Raw genomic sequence first — 20,978 nt, 5'->3', positions numbered from 1 at the left:
GTTCTTTTCTTTCTTACTGGGTTCCATTGTCAGTTCAATCTTCTCTTTCACATTTCTTGAGATAATGATGGCTTGACTAGACCTTGGCCTCATTTACAAAAGAAAAAGAAAGATTTCATGCAGATTTAGTTTTCTCCCACCTCCTTCAGGAACACATTTTATACTATTCTGTAAAACTGAAAGCTTTCCCGTGCTTACAGAACTCAGATATAAGATCTAGACACAGATCCAAAGGAGGAGATTTTTTTTCTATTCAGGATTACCAATTGCTAGCCACACAGCTTTTTCTATGATGCTCAAAAGGCTCAGTGATATAATAAAATCACAGGGACTCACAGTGTTCTGTTTAGGGTGTAGTCAAATAGTGAATATGCAGCTTTCTTGCCACCAAAATGTATAACACATATTACCTTATCACCTCCTTAATAATCCTTCAATATTGGAGGCATTTATTTAATTGACTATCTATTTTATTTCCATATCACTGTGTGTTTAAATATTTTGTATCAGTCTATATTTTCTTTTATTCCTTTATGCTAAAAGTGTAGGAAATGTAAAATAATTACTCTTATCATATTTACACATTGAGTTGCTCTGCAGTTTCTTTCCTGTTTGCTGGTAAATGTATTTTAAAAGTTTTTCTTCCCCTACATATCTTCAAAATCCAATTACCTTATCTCATTTTCTAGAATCCTGAATCCATCATCCAGAGGTGCTCATGAAGCCTTTTATGAGCTTTCATTATTCTTACTTTCTTGCCTCTCTGCAGCAGTTGACACTATTGACAATCGCCATAACTTTCTAAGTTTTTGTGACATTATATTAGTTCTTCTGTGACAGGTTTGCCACTGCCTTCACTTCCCTTCTTTCTCCCACCCGTGGATGTAGGCACTACTTAAGGACATGCCCTGCTCTGTTTCTTTTCCTGTTTTCTCTCTTAGCGAACTGATCCATGCTCAGATACTTATTCAATTAGAAATAGGTAAAGCTAGCTTTCAAATTTGTCATCTTGCCTATACTTTGCTAATCCCTGCAACACAATTTCTAACTTCATCGAGTACATCTTTAACTTTATATGACCTTAAGGAGTCTAGAGTTTCCTTTCTTTTTTTTTTTTTTTGGTTCTTTTTTTTTTCCAGAGCTGGGGACCAAACCCAGGGCCTTGCGCTTCCTAGGCAAGCGCTCTACCACTGAGCTAAATCCCCAACCCCTAGAGTTTCCTTTCTTTTCACCAAATTAGATGATGATCTTTTGAGTTCCTGTCTGTCTACAGAATTACAGAGATGACCAAGGAACAGTCACTTTCAGCCCTGCTAATTACTGAAGTGAAACATGTCATCAAAGAGTTTGAGAGGTGCATTTTCTCATAGACTCTTTATGAAAGATTCTCATTTAAATATGTTCAAACATTTGGATGATTTCTCAAATCCTCTTGAATTTCAGATGGCCATTTATGATATAGACTACATAATGGTTTGACTTGTTAAACTATAGAACACAAAGACATACATACAAAATTTAATTCTTTGATTTTAAGAGGAGGTATATAGCAAGGATTGAGTAGTTTTTAGCTATAAAATGGTGATATAGATGGAAATGGAGAAAAATATTTAAAATGGAGTGAGACATCACTGAAAAATATTTAATACTAAGGATCACCTTCTTGACACTAAAAGTGGGTTAATAATTTCACAATAAAATTTCCTGTCCATTTTAGCATATTTGTAGTTCAAATTAGTGTTTGATTTGAAAATTAATGAAAACAGTCTTAATACCTTTCATCCATCCAGTCAGATTTTCATATGTGGTGAATAGTGTGAAGTTGATAATTTTCAAAGATAATTAAAAATCTGCAAAATCTACAATCAGTTTTTCAGTGATCCTTAATTACTGTTTCATTAGTACTTAAAACTCAATTCTGAAATTAGATCAAAGCATCCTCTTAGTATTATCTTAGACCTCAGAGTCATGTCTCATATCTAGGATCTGTTATTGCAGAAACTGCTGAGGCTTATTTAAACGAATTTCATAATTAGTTTCTTTTTTTAACCACATTTCTGGTTGACTAGAACAACAGTGAAATGATTGGTAGTCAAGTACTTAAGATAGACATCACTAAGGGTGACAGTATAATCATAGCTTAAGATGTTGCACATTTATTGCAGTAGTTACCATAGAGATTTAAATTTGGCTCTTTAATAACAAGAACATGGGGTTGACTTTGAATGCATTAATTCTGGCTAGCAATAGGTTTCCTAGCCAACTGTTTAGGAAAGCACCAGTGTTGAAACTTGGTCCTAGAAATCATTATAGGACCACATACTTTAATTATTAAGATGAATTTCTTGAAATGTTAATGGATATTTTACTTACTATGTCTTTCAATGAAATGCTAGCTCCAAGAACCATGTATTCTTTTGTAATATCTAATTCATTTAATTTCTCAGAGGGGAAATAATAGGGCAGACATAAAATCTCTGTCTCTGTGTCTGCCTCTGTGTCTGTCTCTCTGTATGACTCTGTCTCTCTCTCTTTCTGTCTCTCTCTGTCTCTGTCTCTCTTCTCTCTTTTGCTTTCTCTCTCTCTCAGTGTGTGTGTGTGTGTGTGTGTGTGTGTGTGTGTGTGTGTATTCATGTTTGTGTGTACATGTGCAAGTACGTTCAAGGGAGGCCAACAAAAGATGTCTGGCACCATCCTCTATTGATTTCCAACTGACTTCCTGAAACATGTTTTTTCCCTGAACTTCAGACACCACCTTTTAATTAAATATATTCCAACTGAACTTCCTGGCTTTGAGCTCCACGGCAGGTGCTACAGGCCACAAGACCACATAAGGCTTTTTTATGTGAGGATCCAAACTCAGATTGTTGTGCTGTGTTTTTACTTCTTCTTCATATCCACAAATCTGGATTCAAATGTTCTAGCTTTCAGTTAGAAAGAACAAAATCTAGTAATAAACAACAAAGTAGGACCCACCCATAAAGATCATAATAAACAAAGACTGTGATACCTATGATCTGCATTTTTCATGTTACCAACAATCCTATTTAACTATTTGAGCCTAGACTAACTTTGAGGAGTCATCGTTTTCCTTCTAACAGCATGCTGGGGAAATTAAACCTAGGTCACCTGCACAGTTACTAACTGAGAGTTCTCTGTCAGACCTATATCTTATAATTTACAAACTCATCTCTGGCCTTATGAAACCACAGCAATCTCCCTTCTCTGTAAGCATAATGTATGATGCAAAGGGACCTAGAGTTGTACAATTTTATGGGATTTTCCTTAAAAAACCCACACCAACAGAAATCAATAAGCCATATATTGTAGAAGCATCCATGTAATCTAGTAAGGGTTTAGGTACACACTCTGCTAACTATATAAAAAGTGTGGATATTTGAGCACATTTCTGCTATGTTAGAGGTGACAGAACAGAAACAGAGGATTTTGAAAATTCAAGGTAAGAAACAAATGAGTGAGAGAAACCCTAACACATATGCCAGTAGATGCTGAACTCTATTATGACAATTTATGTCAGAATATGCTATAACTTATGTGCAAAATAAGGTCTTCTAAACAATACAAGCTCTTAGAACATGGCATGGACTATTTGGCCCGTTTATGTGTGTGCTATACCTAGAACAATACTTCAAGAGTAGTGAAGTCAACTAATTTTTTTTCTGGACCAAGAGTTGTACTTTTAACATTTTCATATCTTTCAGATGCACTAATCCTGTACATATAGCAAGGACAGACGCAGCTAATTTAATGACTTCCCAAAACATTTTATGTACACTATATGCTTCATGTTAAACATCCCTCTGCAAGCACTTGCACAATCGATTTCTTCATATTATGTTGATTTAGACTCAAATATCTTCTTCAAGTTATCTAGGATACTATAAATAATAGAATTCTTCATTGCTCACCCTCATGTTTGTCACAATCTTTTTTAACTTTATTGTCTTACTAGGCACATATCTTTATCTAAAATGAAAGAGCAATTATTTAGAGTGTACTCATTTATTGTCTCTACATTATCTTCCGGTAGCATAAGCTAAATGAGAAAATGTGGGTACATATTTAGAACATATGAAGACATTTTTAATGTAAAGAGTAAATAGCCTAGTTTAAATGATTTATAAATGATATTTTAATGTTATGGCAAGTATGTCATTCACAAAATTGTATCTACATATATATGTTGGTAAAGATATTAAACCTTTTTATAGTGTTTTCTTAAGTTTTCCACTTTTATTAGAGAAAATTAAAGGTCAATATCCAAGATAAATAGTTCTAAATTCACTAGTCATATATAGATATAAACAGAAACATAAAATATTCATAGAAGAATATTTCAGGCCTCATCAAATATAAATTAGCAGGATAATATCTCATTATTTCTTACCATATTTTTCTATTAAAAGACTTTTCATACACTATATTTTAATCATGCTTTCATCTCACTCAACTTCTCCCTAATCCATATTTCTTCCCAATCTACCCAATTTAATATGCTTTCACTCCTCTCTCTCTCTACCTTCCCTGCTCTCAAACTTCTTCCCAAACAACAGTCAAAGAAACTCCAGAAAAGCACAAAAAATGATCACTACAGACAAAAGACCAATAAAACAAGTAATTCAAAACAACGCAAAAGAAAACAGAAATTACACAAAATACCATCAAGTTCATTTTTTTTGTTGGCCCAAAACTCCTGGGCCTGCTTAATACTGTGTTGTTTGATTGAGCATATTTAATGAGAGGCTATACAAAATGCGGTGGAAAGATTTTATGACAGACTTTTCTACATATAATTTTATTCAGATTAACCTAATTGAAGCTCTATCCTTATAAATGATCACAGAATACAAGAGCAGGTTCTTTGAAAAGATAAAACTTATTAAAAGACTCTTGGTCCAATTAACCAACAGAAAGAAGGAGGTGATGAAAATTAACAAAATTAGACATGAACAGGGAAACATTACAACAGATTCCAAAGGAGATTCCAAATAATAGAACATCATTAAACTTGAAAACTCTAAAAAGGAATGAATGTTTCTAGATTTATCCAAACTACTGAAATTAAATCAATCATAAGAGATAAAGTAGCACACTTCATTCTAATCAAAGAAATTACTAACATCACAATCCCAACTATATGCACAATGAACCCTGATGCACTCAGTATCATAAACAAATTACTACAGGACGTAAAGACACAATTAAATTCCAATTCAGTTTAAGGATGTAATTGCAATATTCTGCTGTCTCAATGGGCAGTTTAAAATGAAGACATTAATAATTTATAAAGACTAAGGAGATTGAAAGCTTAATAAAAAGCCTTTAGACTTAAAATCAAAGCCAGCCATTGAGAGATAACAGCACAATTATTTCAGACTTTCAAAGAACATATATAGAAATACTTTTTAATTTATTCAAAATAAGAAAGAGCAGAAGGAGCACTTTCAAACTTATCTGTGAAGCCAGTATCATTGTAATTCATAAACAAGGTAAAAATCTCACAAAAACATCAGTAAACATCCCTGATACACATACATGCAAAAATCCTCACTAATACTAGCAAACAGAACACAGACATCCAAAAAAAATTATTATCCACCATGATGGAGTTGGTTTTGCCCCACAAGTGCAGAAGCAATTAAAAAAATGATATAAAGAGATTTAAATGCAAAAATTCACCTCAGTAGATTCAGAACAGGGCTTTGAGAAAATACACCATTCTTTCATAATAATAATCAAGAGAAACTAGATTTGGAAGGATCATACCTCAATTTAATACAAATTGTATATGACATAACTACAGCCGATACCATCCTATGCAGAAAAATGAAGCAAGTCCATTAAATTCAGTAAAAAGGCTAGGCTGTCCACTTCCCAAATCCTTTTAACATTGTAGTGAGAATTTCGGAAATTTGACTTCTTTAAAAATACAGAAATATTATAAGAATGGTCTCTTGTTTGAATCCCATTTGTTGGGATATGGGGGAGGTTCGGACTGTCTGTAGTACTTGACTAGGATTTGCCTTGCATTTTTAAAATAAATATTAAAAAGTTTATTATGTCTGAAACATAATCAAAACTACCCACAAATGAGAAATTTGAAACCAAAAAAACCAGTGGAAGGGGAAGCCCTTGGTCCTGCCAAGACTGAAATCGTGAACATGATTGTTGGGGGGAGGGTGGTAATGGGGAAAGGATGGGGAGGGGAACACACATAGATAAGGGGAGGGGGAGGTGTTAGGGGAATGTTGGCCTGGAAACCGGGAAAGGGAATAACAATTGAAATGTAAATAAGAAATACCCAAGTTAATATTGATAGAAAAAAATGATGACAAATTACACACAATGGTTGGTTCTAATTAAATATCATATATAATAAAAGCAAACTGATGAGAAATCTACACTTATGAGCAGTTGAATATTTTCCATGACCCTGCATTAATGAAATATTTGTTTTTTTTCCATTTTTATTAAAATAGGTTATTTCTTATTTACATTTAAAATGTTATTCCCTTTCCTGGTTTCCTGTCCGTAGACCCCTAGCCACTCACCTTACCCTTCAATATGAGTGTTCCCCTCCACATCCACCCCTCCATGTGTTCAAGAGTCTTCCCCACTTTTTCTTCAATTAGTTTGAGTGTATCTGGTTTGATGTGGAGGTCCTTGATCCACTTGGATTTAAGCTTTGAACAGGGCGATAAAAATGGATCAATTTGCTATTTTCTACATGCTGCCTTGCAGTTGAACCAGCACAATTTGTTGAAAATGCTCTTTTTTCCATTGGATGGTTTTAGTTCCTTTGTCAAAAATCAAGTGATCATAGGTGTGTGGGTTCATTTCTGGGTCTTCAATTCTATTCCACTGGTCTAACTGCCTGTCTCTGTACCAATACCATATGATTTTTATCTCTATTGCTCGGTAATACTGCTTGAGGTCAGGAATGGTGACAGAAGTCCTTTTATTGTTGAGGATAGTTTTAGCTATCCTGGGTTTTTTGTTATTCCAAATGAAGTTGCAAATTGTTCATTCTATCTCTATGAAGAATTGGATTGGAATTTTGATGGGGATTGCATTGAATCTGTAGAATGCTTTTAGTAAAATGGCCATTTTAACTATATTAATCCTGCCAATCCATGAGCATGGGAGATCTTTCCATCTTCTGAGATCTTCCTCAATTTCTTTCTTCAGAGACTTGAAGTTCTTGTTATAGATCTTTAACTTGCTAGGTTAAAGTCACTCTGAGGTATTTTATATTATATGGGACTATTATAAAGGGTGTTGTTTCCCTAATTTCTTTCTAGGCTTATTTCTCTTTTGTGTAGAGGAAGGCTACTGATTTATTTGAGTTAATTTTATACCCAGCCACTTTGCTGAAGTTGTTCTTCAGGCTTAGAAGTTGTCTGGTGGAACTTTTGGGGTAACTTAAGTATACTATCATATCATCTGCACATACTAATATTTTGACTTCCTTTTCAATTTGTATCTATCCCCTTGACCTCCTTTTGTTGTCTGATTCCACTGGCTAGAACTTCAAGAACTATATTGAATAAGTAGGGAGAGAGTGGGCAGCCTTGTCTAGTCCCTGATTTTAGTGGGATTGCTTCAAGTTTCTCTCCAATTAGTTTAATGTTAGCTATTCATTTGCTGTATATAGCTTTTACTATGTTTAGGTATGGGCCTTGAATTCCTGTTCTTTCCAGGACTTTTTTCATGAAGCGGTGTGAATTGTGTCAAACACTGTCTCAGAATTTAATGAAATGATCATGTGATTCTGATCTTTGAGTTTGTTTATATAGTGGATTACATTGATGGATTTTTGTATATTAAACCATACCTGCATCCCTGGGATGAAGACTACTTGGTCATGAATGATTATTTTGGTCTGTTCTTGTATTTGGTTTTCAAGAATTTTACTGAGTATTTTTCTATTGATATTCATTAGGGAAATTGATCTGAAGTTCTCTTTCTTTGTTGGGTCTTTGTGTGGTTTAGGAATAAGAGTAATTGTGGCTTCATAGAAGGAATTTGGTAGTGATCCATGTGTTTCAATTTTGTGGAATAGTTTGGAGAGTATTGGTATGAGGACTTCTATGAAGGTCTGATAGAATTCTGCACTAAACCCATCTGGTCCTGGACTCTTTTTGGTTGGTAGACTTTTAATGACTTCTTCCATTTCTTTAGGAGTTATGAGGTTGTTTAAATGTTTTATCTGTTCCAGATTTAACTTTAGTAGATGGTATTTGTCTAGAAAGTTATCCATTTCCTCCAGATTGTCCAGTTTTGTTGAATATAGTCTTTCATATTAGGATCTGGTGATTTTTTGAATTTCCTACGATTCCGTTGTTATGTCTCCCGTTTCATTTCTGATTTGTTACTTTGAACACACTTTCTGTGCCCTCTGGTTAGTCTGGCTAAGGGTTTATCTATTTTGTTGATTTTCTCAAAGAACTAGTTTTTGCTTCTCTTGATTCTTTGTATAGTCCTTTTTGTTTCTAATTGGTTGATTTCATTCCTGAGTTTGATTGTTCCCTGCCTTCTACTAGTCTTGGGTATAATTGCTTCTTTTTGTTCTAGAGCTTTTAGGTGTGCTCTCAAGCTGCTGATATATGCCCTCTCCTGTTTCTTTCTACAGGCAGTCATAGCTATGAAATTTCTGCTTAGCACAGCTTTCATTGTGTCGCATATGTTTGGGTATGTTGTGCCTTCTTTTTCATTAAATTCTAAGAAGTCTTTAATTTCTTTTTTATTTCTTCCTTGACCAAGTTATTATTGAGTAGAGCATTCTATCAGAAGGGTGGTTTTGCCAGCTGAAGATAATTTCTGCAACTGTGTGACATTTGGAATGCTTGGAAATTTTCAGAGGATATAAATGCTAGAGCCCCAGTTGTGGGGTACTTGTTGGCCATTGCTTCTTTAGGAAGTTTGGGTGTGATTCAAATTTCTGGTGAACCTGATTGAAGAAGACATTACAAAATGGAAAGACTTTCTGTGAAAAGGGTTGGTAGAATTGTGGTTGAGAAAATGGTCAGGATATCAAAATCAATTGACAGGTCAATGGAATCTCAATCATACTCTCTATCATTCTTCATAGAAAGAGAAAAACATAAGTGAACATAAGCAAAAAGAGTCATGGAAGATTTCCCAGAGCAGAGCAAATCTCAAAAGAGAGAGGGGGGGGTGAGAGAGAGAGAGAAAGAGAGAGAGAGAGGAAAAAGAAAACAGATTAAAATGAAACATCATCGTTGTCATCATTGTCATTGTCATCATCACCATCCTTATCATCATCATCCACAACAACAATAATAACAAAAATAGATCAATCATACAATACTACCATGTCTTTCCTCAGCACAGTCCCAATGGATTCCATAACCTATTCTACAGATACTCGTTCTTTTATGTTTCTTGATAGTTTAACCATAAGACCTAGGAAATAAAATGCCTTTCAACTGATGAAGGAATGATGAAAGGTGATGTATGTACGCAATGGATTATTTTTAAATAGTAAAAAAGGGGGAGGGGGCATCATAACAAAACCAGAAAATAAGTGATTCCCTAATTGAGAGAATCTATACTTGAAAGAAAAAATGCTGAATGTTCTTCTTTTATATAACGTTCATACAAGTTAGAGAATGGATTAAATAATATGTAAAAGAATTCCTTTACATTTTCTGGTTTCATTTTTCACATTTAATCTTCGAAGTTCTGAAAATTTAATATATTATAAATTTAGAAGCAATGTAAGTAATGAGGGCTTGTCAATCACATTCTAAAGTTGTATTAGTGTCTAATCTACTTGGCAATTGCTTTTGTTTTATCGATGGACATATAGAGGATTATATATTTATAATGTCATAACTCAAAACTATTATTTAAATTTTTATATAAAATATATTCATCTAACTCCAACCAAGTCCACTCATTCACCAAACCCCATACCTTTTCAATTTCTCTTTAAAAACCAACCAAACAAACAATGTGAACAAAAATAGACAAAAAACACCTCCACACACCTTATATATCATAAAATCATCAAAGCACTATTAAAACAACTAAATTTCTTAAATGATATTTATAAGAAATATTTCTCATTCAATGTCATTAACAATTATAGAAATTAAACTCTGGGGTTTTACTCTGTGACTTCAATTTAACTCCCTCCCTTTGAATATAGAGAAATGCTTAAATCATGTTTCAATCTAAAGGGATAGTATAAATATCAGAAATACTAGCTATAAGACATGGTACTTTTAATACCAGCAATAAAAAAAATGGCAATTGTATGTTCTTGACAGATTGGGTATTCCATTGACATTCTGCCTAAAACACACAATGGAAGAAGAAAAACAACAACAAGAAAAACTATGAAATGCAGAAGAGAGAATTAGACTTAGCATTCAGTAAACAGGTAATCAGGAAGTTGTTTGTTGGATCAGTTCATTAATATTGGTTAATAATGTTTCTGAAATCTGTTTTACTGATTATTTGTAACTTTCATATGATGGGGTCACATATACATATGTTTTCAGTTTATCATCCCATAATTATTAAAAGATGGCAAATTTTTCTTCCATTTTTATAAAATTGGGTATTTCTTATTTACATTTCAAATGTTATTCCCTTTCCCGGTTTCTAGACCATCATCCCCTTACCCCCGACCCATCCCCTTCTATATGGGTGTTCCCCTCCACATCCACCCCTCCATTACTGCCACCCCAACAATCCTGTACGCTGAGTGTACAGCCTTTGCAGGACCTAGGGCTTCCCCTTCCACTGGTGCTCTTACTAGGATATTCATTGCTACCTATGAGGTCAGAGTCCAGGGTCAGTCCATGTATAGTCTTTGGCTAGTGGCTTAGTCCCTGGAACCTCTGGTTGGTCGGCATTGTTGTAAAAGATGGCAAAATTTAATCACTATATAAACTATATATTACAGTTTCATTTAATATATTTAAGAAAAAGTATTCTATAAGCCATATAAATAAAAACTATGAACAAATATGAGCATACTAAGATTAATTTCAAGGAAGTGAAACATTTCCATCATATTCTCTGTCCTATAATTTTCAAATAAAAAGAAATTGGAGTCAATTTTTCAACATTGACATATATATTTTTCCTTATGCAAAAGAATTTAGTTTATAAAAAGGTAGAGAGTTCTAATAGAAATATGTCAGAAAGACGTTTATCAAAAGTGATTTCCTACTACCACACTATTTTGACTGACTTTCATTTGTTAAAACTAAAATTGAATGAGACAATTTTTGGTTTCTTGTAATAGTCTATAACAGTCTCACATTATTTATTGGAAACTCTACCTTTTGCTTTTCTGCTGTTTTGTGTGTTTAGAAAATTCTTTCCACACCATTGCTCGTACAATTTGAAAAGAAGTCAATTTCATACAGCCAGATGATGTTTTTCTTGGTTATATAAACCAAATAAATATATTGTATGTTAGAATAGGATTTGTACAAAAAGAAAATTGGTACACAGAAAGTAAATTCCTATTTCTAAAGTAAATGCTCAGTTATGGATACAAACATGTATGGATAAAATCATTATAGATGGTAATGACAATAATAAATAAATAATCCCATAAGTATAAAAAACTATATTTTCCCAAATATAATTTTTGTTTTTTCTATAGGTATACACTTGAATAAGTTAATCAGTCTGACTATGTTTGAAAGATAGACAAACATTGTTTTGAATTCTGCCAGTGTTTTCAACACATTAATGAAAAAAATCTTGTTTTTTTTCTCATCAACCATTGAATATTTGCTGACAATATTATGCTGATATATTGGGATTTTGTTTCTTGATTTTCATTTCCATTTCATTGTCTTCCTTTTATGCCTACGCCACTATATAACACTTCATTACTATAACTTACAATGCATTTCAAAATCATAGTTTTTTTTGGTTTACCCAAGTGACTTTAAGCATTCTGTAACACATATGTTTTCATATGGATTTTAGAAGGAGCTAGTCGAAGTCTAAGAAGAAAAGTCCATCGGAGCCTAGTTAGTCTTAATGAATGACCTGGACAAGCTCTCTCTGTTTAAATCTTTGGTTTCTAATGTTAAAAATTTGCAATACTGTTACTGTTTGATAATCACTATATTATATTTTTCATGCAATAGTATATTTTTCAATCTAATAGAGTTGGGTCCTACCTGGAATTGCAAACTTCTATTGCATATTTTAATAGGATTTTATAAATTCTATGGGATTTTTTTAGAAAATCTACATTGAGAGTCCTAAGATGTTCCACTTCCAATGTCTTTTGCTTTGATTTTTGTAACATTATTTATTGCACTACAAAAGCTTCACTGTATATTTGAGTAGAACCCGTAAGGATGCCAACTACATTTTTTCCTTATCCCCCTATGGAAGATAGTATTCCATTTCATTTTTTTCTTTTTTATGGGCATATGAAGTATGCATGTGTGTATGTGTGTAAGGACACATGCACAGTTGAATGTGTGTGTGTGTGTGTGTGTGTGTGTGTGTGTGTGTGTGTGTGTTTGAGAGACAAGGGGGGAGGGAGATATAGAATTTATGTATAGACTCAAGGTTACTGTTAATAATCATCTTCTATTCTTATACCACTTCATTTACCCAAGTTGGTAAGGTTTCCTAGTCCAACCTAAAGTTTAAAGACATGACTAGTTTTAATAGATAGCTTGCTTTGTGGCCCTTTTTTTTGCTTTGCTTGCTGGCTTAGAATGGGTAGGCTGCCATGCCCAAATGGCATTTAGGTAAGTTTATTGGGATCTTGCTCTCCTGTTTGTTTAAATAAAAATTTAATCAACAAGAACTTTTCTCAGTTCCTGCGTTATACTTTTTTATTGCTAGAAGTATGTAGATTTTATATTCAATCCCCATCAACTTTCACCCTCCACTGTGACCCCTTTATCAACTTTTTACTAGCTCAACCATACAAAGAATTTTTCCCTTTGTCATACCTAAGTACAGAACAATTTGCTTTTTGTTAAAACTCTTCTAAATCCATTCATTTGATTAGTTCATCTTTTTTTGTTTTTAACATGGAGATTTATATTGATTTTAAACATTCAGCCAATATTGCATCTCTGTGATTAATTCCACTTAGTTGTTTTATTTATCATATTAGATGTTAACTTAAAATCTTTTAAAATATTTTTAAATCAATGCTCACTAGGGACACTGGCTTGTAATGTAATACTGTAGTGGCTTAGTTTATCAGAAAAAATGCTGGTTTTATGAAGTCAGTAGGGAGATAATATCTCCTTTTAAAGTTTTCTGGAAATATATGTGTTGAAATTTATAAACTCCTATAGAACCCTTTGATAGAATTCGACAGCAGTGATATCTGGCTAAAGTCTTCCTGACAGAAAAATATTCCCCGAAGTTCACATATTTCTTCACCAGATGCAAGGCTAATATGTTGATTTCCTATGTGCTGTGACACTTTCTTTTAAGGAAACTGTCCATTTAATCAAGTTTCCTGGGGTATTATATGATGTACTGTCCATACCTATCCTACACATCTTTAATATAATTCATAGTTCTATCACCATATTTCTTTCCATTTCTCAGCATTGGTAATGTTTGTCATGTCTCTGTTTTTCACGAGTTCAGAAAGAAAGCTAAATATTTTACTGATTTTCCTAAGGAAACAGAGTTGCATGTTCACCATGTTTCCTTAAAATTTTTCTTCTTTTATAATTAATTCATCTTTGGTTTCATCCTCATTATTTCTTCTCATATGGGGAATTTGGGAGACACTTTATATATGTGTTGGATATTCAGGTATTGAGGAGCTTTTCTATGACATTCTTTCATGGCTATATTTTAAGGATGAGGTTATTATTAAATAACCTCAAGAATGATGTGGTTTGCTTAAATCTGCAAACTTTATTACCATATTCCAAGAGATGACTTCTATGATACAATTCATATGGGAAATAGAGTACTAAAAACCAGTATCCATAATTTATTTTATCCTTCTTTCCAACATAAAAATTATTGCCCTGTCTTTTCCATTCTAGAGATTGGCAAACTAAAACTTTGCAGATTTGCTAACTTACCCCAACTTATTCCCATGGATAGTAGACTAGATGGGGTTTGGATGCAGTCTGATTAACTCCCAATACAAAGTTCTAAGCATTGTTTTAGTGTGGCTTGGAGAAAGTCATTTCCAGTTTTGCTTTCTTAACAAAATAAAGTCAACTAATTCCGATACAATGGATGGCAGCCTATTTCTTCATTACATGTACAAAATGATATAGACTTTTAGAGCTATTTTTCTCTCTGTCATGACTACTGTTCCATGTATTGTCGTTCATGAAATATAAGGAATTTTAGTAGCAATGTATGTTGGGTGATATGCTTATAAGATTACCATTTAAAAAAGATGACATTATAGAGTAATTCAGAATTTTCTTCTCTAAACTTTCCTTCTATGAAATCTACAAATCTATAAACTCTGTAAAATTCCAACCCCTTAACACCTCCTAACCCCTTAATATTTCCTATGAACCAATAATTCACTGTCCTCATCCCTTCTGTAATTATTTTCTTAAACACTAATGACTAAGGTATTAGTACAACTTCTTGATCTTGGGTATAATCAATCATCTTTAATAAGATAGCAGTACCACAAGCCCGTCAGGTGTGTCCAGCAGTGATGTATATTTGCAATTTATTGAACTCAATAAATGATGATTACGTTAATTCCTCTATGTTTAGATATCATACCTAGGATTTGTGTTATATCAGTGACATGCACAATTTAATGATGAGAAAGATTTGAAACTATTTTGCGTGTAGGCATTAGGATCTCCCTGTCCCTATTTTTGCTGCTGCTGGATAAATATTGGTTTTACCATAAAAGGAAACAAAGAAAAGTAATATCACAAATGAAGCAATCAGGGCAGAAATCTGGAAGGAGAGTGTATTTGTGTGGTATTTTCATCTCTTATCAGTACTAACAACTCTTCGGTCCACTACATTCCACAAGAATGGCTAAGGATGTAATAGCAGGATACATAACAACGAAGCTGGTATTTGTTGGCACTCACCAGAGTTCTGTTTATTCTCAGGGCTGCCAGTTACCTTCATTTTGCTTTCCGGACATCTGCACAACCCTCTCATACATGTGTAACTTTGTCATACTTCCTCACCTTCCTCATTGGGCCTTTCTTGGTTTTAATAGTTATATAGGTATCAATCTTAACATGAATTCTCCCTCTAATGTAAGTGACAGGATCAAGACAAGGGAGGGTACTGCCAGATAATCTGGATTAATGTGTAAAAAATATGCAAGAGAATACTTTTAAAAGCATATATACATACATATATATGTACACACAGATATATATATATATATATATATATATATATACACACATATGATAAGCACTTGTTGATTATTCTCTTCCCCCAAGTATAGCACATACTTATGGAGTCTCTGGGAGTAAAACCTTACAGATTTTGATTATTTCCTAGAATAAAAGCAAATTGCTTTTATATTTATCAATAATTTTCTTCCTTTGTTTTAATTTCTTTACTTGTTTTGAATTAAGGGGGATAAATTTCTTATTTTTGTCATAGTTTGTTATATGTTTATAGGATTCAATCTTCTTTATGAATTCCACATTTCTGGAAAGCATATTACACATTCTTGATAGCAGGAAGAAAGTTCTAATCATTTTTGACAAGCTATACACAGTATAATTATTTATAGAAATAATAAAAAATCTATTCTGATTAGAGATAAATGAAACACAAAATGGTTGTTCTGTTGCTATTTTTTGGGGAGGAAAATACTTTAAATTTTATCTTCATGTGTATATGAAGATAAAATTTATACATGTATTATATATATATATATATATATATATATATATATATATATAAACATTATACATGACTGTGACCATGTAGGTGCTGAGAATTAATCTAGGATCCTATTGTAGAGTCTACAAGAAGAGCACGTGCTTTTAACCACTGAGTCATCTTTCTAGTCTCTCAAATTTTAATAATTTCTTACAAGGTATTACATAGATTTGCTGTTACTGGGAAACAAACTTTCAACTTGAAGTTCAAAACAAGTTTTCAAATACGTACATAAATGTGTCCAGACTAACTGGTCTTATTTTAAATGATACTGTTTTAAGTGTTTCATACTAAATTTTCTTAAAGTATAAATAGTCATTAAACTAATTAATTCATTTTAAAATAATAAGCATGATTAAATGTAACAACTGAAAACCACTTTTCTAGTACTAAAATAAAGACATAATTGGCAGCCTCTATTTCCAATTTTGCCTATAAAATATTCATTAACTTTAGTTCTGAATTTTCATTTATTTGGAAGTTCTTTTATTAGGTAAATTTGTATTTTCCAATAAAATGACCCAAATCCAAAAGTTACAAATAATCATGTCTATGATTGCAAAACCAGTCATTCCTCTAGCTGGATTATCAGAATTCTTTGACAACAGCCAAACATTAAAGTTCCTTAAGAAGAAACTCATGCAGCACTTGTAATTCAGGTCACATAAACACTTGCACATATCAAAGAAAAAACACAAGATTGATTTATGGGGAAAGCTTCAATTAGAAAATGAGATTACTCTAATTCAACAAGCGAATACTTTAATTACTTTGACTAAAATAGAAGTGATTTGGAAAAATGTACAATTCCAAATTTAACAGTAAAATTTGCATGCAGTAAGACTCAAATAAAGGTTTTAAAGAAACATATATTGACCAAATAAACATTAAATTGAACCATTTAGAAAAGTTGACAGTAAATTATTGGGTGTAATAGAGGCATGCTACCATATACTATGTTCAGAGTTTAAAAATAAAGAAAAATACAATTACCCTAAAAGACATTTCAAGATTCTCTCCACCCCAGATATCCATTCCTGCATCGTAAGTTCCTATCTCTTCAAAGTAGTTTCTGTCAATAGAAAATAGGCCACCAGCCATAGTAGGGGTCCTAGTTGAAAACAAAACAAAAAGAAAAGAATATTTTTTGAAAACAATGTGTGGAGTTTAGTGATACTACAGCAAATATTTTTGAACATAAATATTAAATTATTAATATTAAATGTTAGAATATTCCTCAGAAACTCAAGTTGTAAACACAATGTCAAGGTGTGAAAACATTTAAATTTTTAAAATTGCATTTATATTTCACACGATTTGCAAAATTAGATTAAATTACTTTGCTTTATTATAGCTGATAAAATAGAAACATTAAAAAAAACACTGCCCAGTTAAATCTGTAGCTTCTACTTTCCCCAAGGCAAAGCAAAAAAAAAAACAAAAAAACAAAAAAAGGGTTCTGCCTTTTACATGGTCCTTAAATAGATTACCTGGTCTCAAAAATACCAGTTGAGATCTTGGCCACAGAATTACACATCACCTTAATGTGAACTCCAGTAAACTGAAAATATGCTTTCTCTCTCTCTCTCTCTCTCTCTCTATATATATATATATATATATATATATATCTTAATACAGAAGTATAAACTGCTATGACTAGCAATGTTTGTGGAATACATCTAATGTTAATTACAAGTGTTTTAAACAAAGCCAGTATAGGAGCTTTACATCTAATAGTTTATTATTTGTTATATATTTTTAAATATAGGTATTGTTTAAACCTAGATATACACATGTATCATAAATACTATTCAGAGATTTAAAAGGATTTTCACATAGAATCTAAAATTTTCCTTCTACAAATAAATTTGTATTTGGCTTTCTTTCTTGAAATTGCTCTACAAAGACAAAACATCACATATGGCCATGGGAACAGGTAGTTTATCTGTGTATCTTTAACCTCTCCCTCCTCTCCTACAAATCCAGTCACCCATCCTTAGCTCTGCAGCAGAGCACCTGCAAACATATTTCCTCACACTATGCACCTGATAGATACAGATAGATATAGTGGACAGTATACAGATAGATCTTCCTTTTGTAACTACCTCCTTCCTCCCAGTCATGACTTTACTTAAGCCCCAAATCCTGCAGACCCGCCTTGGGAACCCTAGGCCTCTGAATCCAGGCAACCACGCAGCCTAACTACAGATCTTCAAATCCTCCTCCTTAACTCCTCCAAGTCCAATCCCTAAACTTAATTCCAAGAGCTTTGTGGCACACCACCTGCTTTGGTTTCTCTTCACCCTTTCTATTACTCGAAGACTAACCAAATCCTAGTGAAACACCCTGCTGTGGGTACCACCCCGCTCCCCCTAATTTCCCATAAACTGCCAATAACTAGATACACATTTTAGAAGTAATACCCAATAGCCACATAACACAGGATCGCAGAAGAGTTTCCTACCGTAAAATATAACTTATTCTCCTAAAGACCAGAGAAGATAAAACAAAACAAAGAGACAGAACCCCCCCAAAAAAACCCAAAATACCAACATAGAAAGACAGAACCAGATATCAACACCTAGAATTATAGTACTCTCAAATCTAGATGACTAGACCCTAGAATAAAAATATATCCCTAAGAATATGGCTCCAGTAGAATCCAGCAAAGCTATATCACAGTAGACCCAGGAAATCACACCATAATTAAAGCAAAAAGTGAAATCCATATAGTAGCCTTTATGGATATCATAGAGAAACGTAAAGAGAAAATATATACCTTGAAGAAATCTATGAAATACCAAGGAAAGAGTAGGAGAAAATGAACAAAATAGTTCAATACTTGAAAGTAGAAACAGGATCAATAAATAACACCCAAATTGAGGGGAATGTGAAAATAAAAAGTTTACGAAGTTAAGAGGGAACCTCAGAGGCAAGCCTCACGGATACACGACATGAAAGAGAAAAATCTCAGTTTCGACACAGTAGAAGATATGGATACCTAGGTCAAAGAAAATGTTAAATCTAAAATAATCCTACAAAAATTGTCTAGGAAATTTGAGAGAATATGAAAAGACCAAAACTCAGAATAATAAGAATAGAAGAAGGAAAATAAACCCAGATTAAAGTCACAGAAGTACTTTCAGCAGTTCATAAAAAGAAATAAACAATAAACAAAACAACAACAAAAACACCTACCTTACAGATGGAGAGGCCTATCAAGGTACTAGAAACATACAGAACACCAAAGTGATGGGATGAGAACAGAAAGTCTCATTTTCATAAAATACTAAAACCATAAACATGCCAACATTCCTCATATTATTCCATGAAATGGGTATACAAGGAATATTGTACAGTTTGTTTTGGGAGGGTACAGCTAGCCTGACACCCAAGCCTCAAATTATATGAAAACTGAACAGAGATATAATTGTACACAGAGATATAATTTCTTATGATAATGGATGCCAAAATTCAGAATAAAACACTAGAAAATAGATTCCAAAACACATCAAGAAGTTCATACCGCATGATCAAGAAACCTTAATCCCAGAGATAGAGGTATGATTCAACATATATGAATCAAAAATGCATTCCATAATATAATAAAAATGAAAAGATGCTGGAGAGAAAAGGGGTACAATGAACATACCTCAACATACTATATAAAGTTTACAGCAAGCCCAAGGCCATCATCAAATTAAATGGAGAGAAACTCAATACTATCCATTAAAATCAGGAAAAGGACAATATTGTCTACTCTCCTCACACCTATTTAATATAGTACTTGAAGTTGTAGTTACTACAGCAATAGGGCAACTGAAGGAGATCAAGAGGATATAAATTGCAAGTAAAGAAGTCAAAGCATCTTCATTTGCAGATGATATGATAGTGTACATAACTGTAGTAGTTTAGATATGATTAACCTAGATAGTGGAATATTAGGAGGTGTGGCCTTGATGGAATAGGAGTGGCCTTGTTGAAGGAAGTGTGTTACTGTGTTACTGTGGAGGTTGGATTTGAGAACCTCCTAGCTTCCCGGAAGCCAGTATTCTCCTGTTTGGCTTCAGATGTAGAATTGTCAGCTCTTCCAGAGCCAAGACTGCCTAGATGCTGCCAAAATCCTGCCTTGATGATAATGGACTGGACCTCTTTGAACCTGTAAGGAAGCCCCAATTAAATGTAGTTCTTTATAAGAGTTGCTTTGGCTCTTTGTAACAATGAAACCCTAACTAATACAATAACCAATAATAAAAAGTCAATAAGAAACTTCTACCGTTGATATTTTCAGCAAAGTAACTAGGTATAAATTTAATTCAAAAAATTCATGAGTCCTCCCATACAAAATTGATAAATGGACTCAGAAAGAAATTGAGGAAACACCTTTCATAATTGCCTCAAATAATAAAATCGATGCAGGAATAACTTTAATCCAGCAAGTGAAAGACTAGCATAATATAACTTTAAGACATTGAAGAAAGAAATTGAAGAAGACATCAGAAGACAAAAAGACTCACATGGTCATTGATGAGTATTAATATAATAAAAAATGTCCATCCTAGCAAAAGTAATCTATAGATTAAATGGTATCCCCATCAAAATTACAACACCTATATTCTAGCATTTTATTTCAGGAAGATAGACTGCAAGTTGTCAAAGAAGAAATGAGAATACCAACCCAACCATGACGCCTTGGATCAAAACTGGTGTCCTGCCTACAATTTAGGTCAGGGTAATTGTGCACAAAATCTGTGGGAGAAACCAGGGAATATCTGAATTGAGTTAAAGCCCACTCCAGGAGAAAGAAATCATATCTTACACTCCTTGGGTGACTAAGTCCTGAGACTAGGTAGCACAGGGACCTAGGGCAAAAGCAAATATGCTCGTTCTTAAAAACAAACAAACAAACAAACAAACAAAAATGCCACAATAAAATAACTCCTAATGACAGCCTGCTTGCTCTCCTCAGTGCCGTGCCCATCTACCATTGGAAAAAACTTCCTTCTGTAGCAAACTGGAAAAAAATACAGAAATACACACTAAGACATGATAAAGAGAGTTAGGGATGTTGGACC

The 20,978-nt window shown here is 33.2% G+C and overlaps 1 protein-coding gene across 5 annotated transcripts in view; it reads right to left on the bottom strand.

Annotated features, from left to right (window-relative positions):
• Positions 1-20,978, bottom strand: part of Galnt13 (polypeptide N-acetylgalactosaminyltransferase 13) — a 666,951-nt gene that overhangs the window by 261,338 nt on the left and 384,635 nt on the right. For all 5 annotated transcript variants that reach the window (NM_001431575.1, NM_199106.3, NM_001431574.1 and 2 more), the window contains 1 exon segment: positions 16,897-17,014. In NM_001431575.1, the coding sequence (NP_001418504.1) occupies positions 16,897-17,014 (118 nt within the window).

The sequence above is a fragment of the Rattus norvegicus genome, chromosome 3 (genome assembly GCF_021556685.1).
Source record: "Rattus norvegicus strain SHRSP/BbbUtx chromosome 3, alternate assembly SHRSP_T2T, whole genome shotgun sequence".
Classification (NCBI taxonomy): Eukaryota; Metazoa; Chordata; class Mammalia; order Rodentia; family Muridae; genus Rattus; species Rattus norvegicus.
This window is presented reverse-complemented; position numbering and strand designations above follow the sequence as displayed.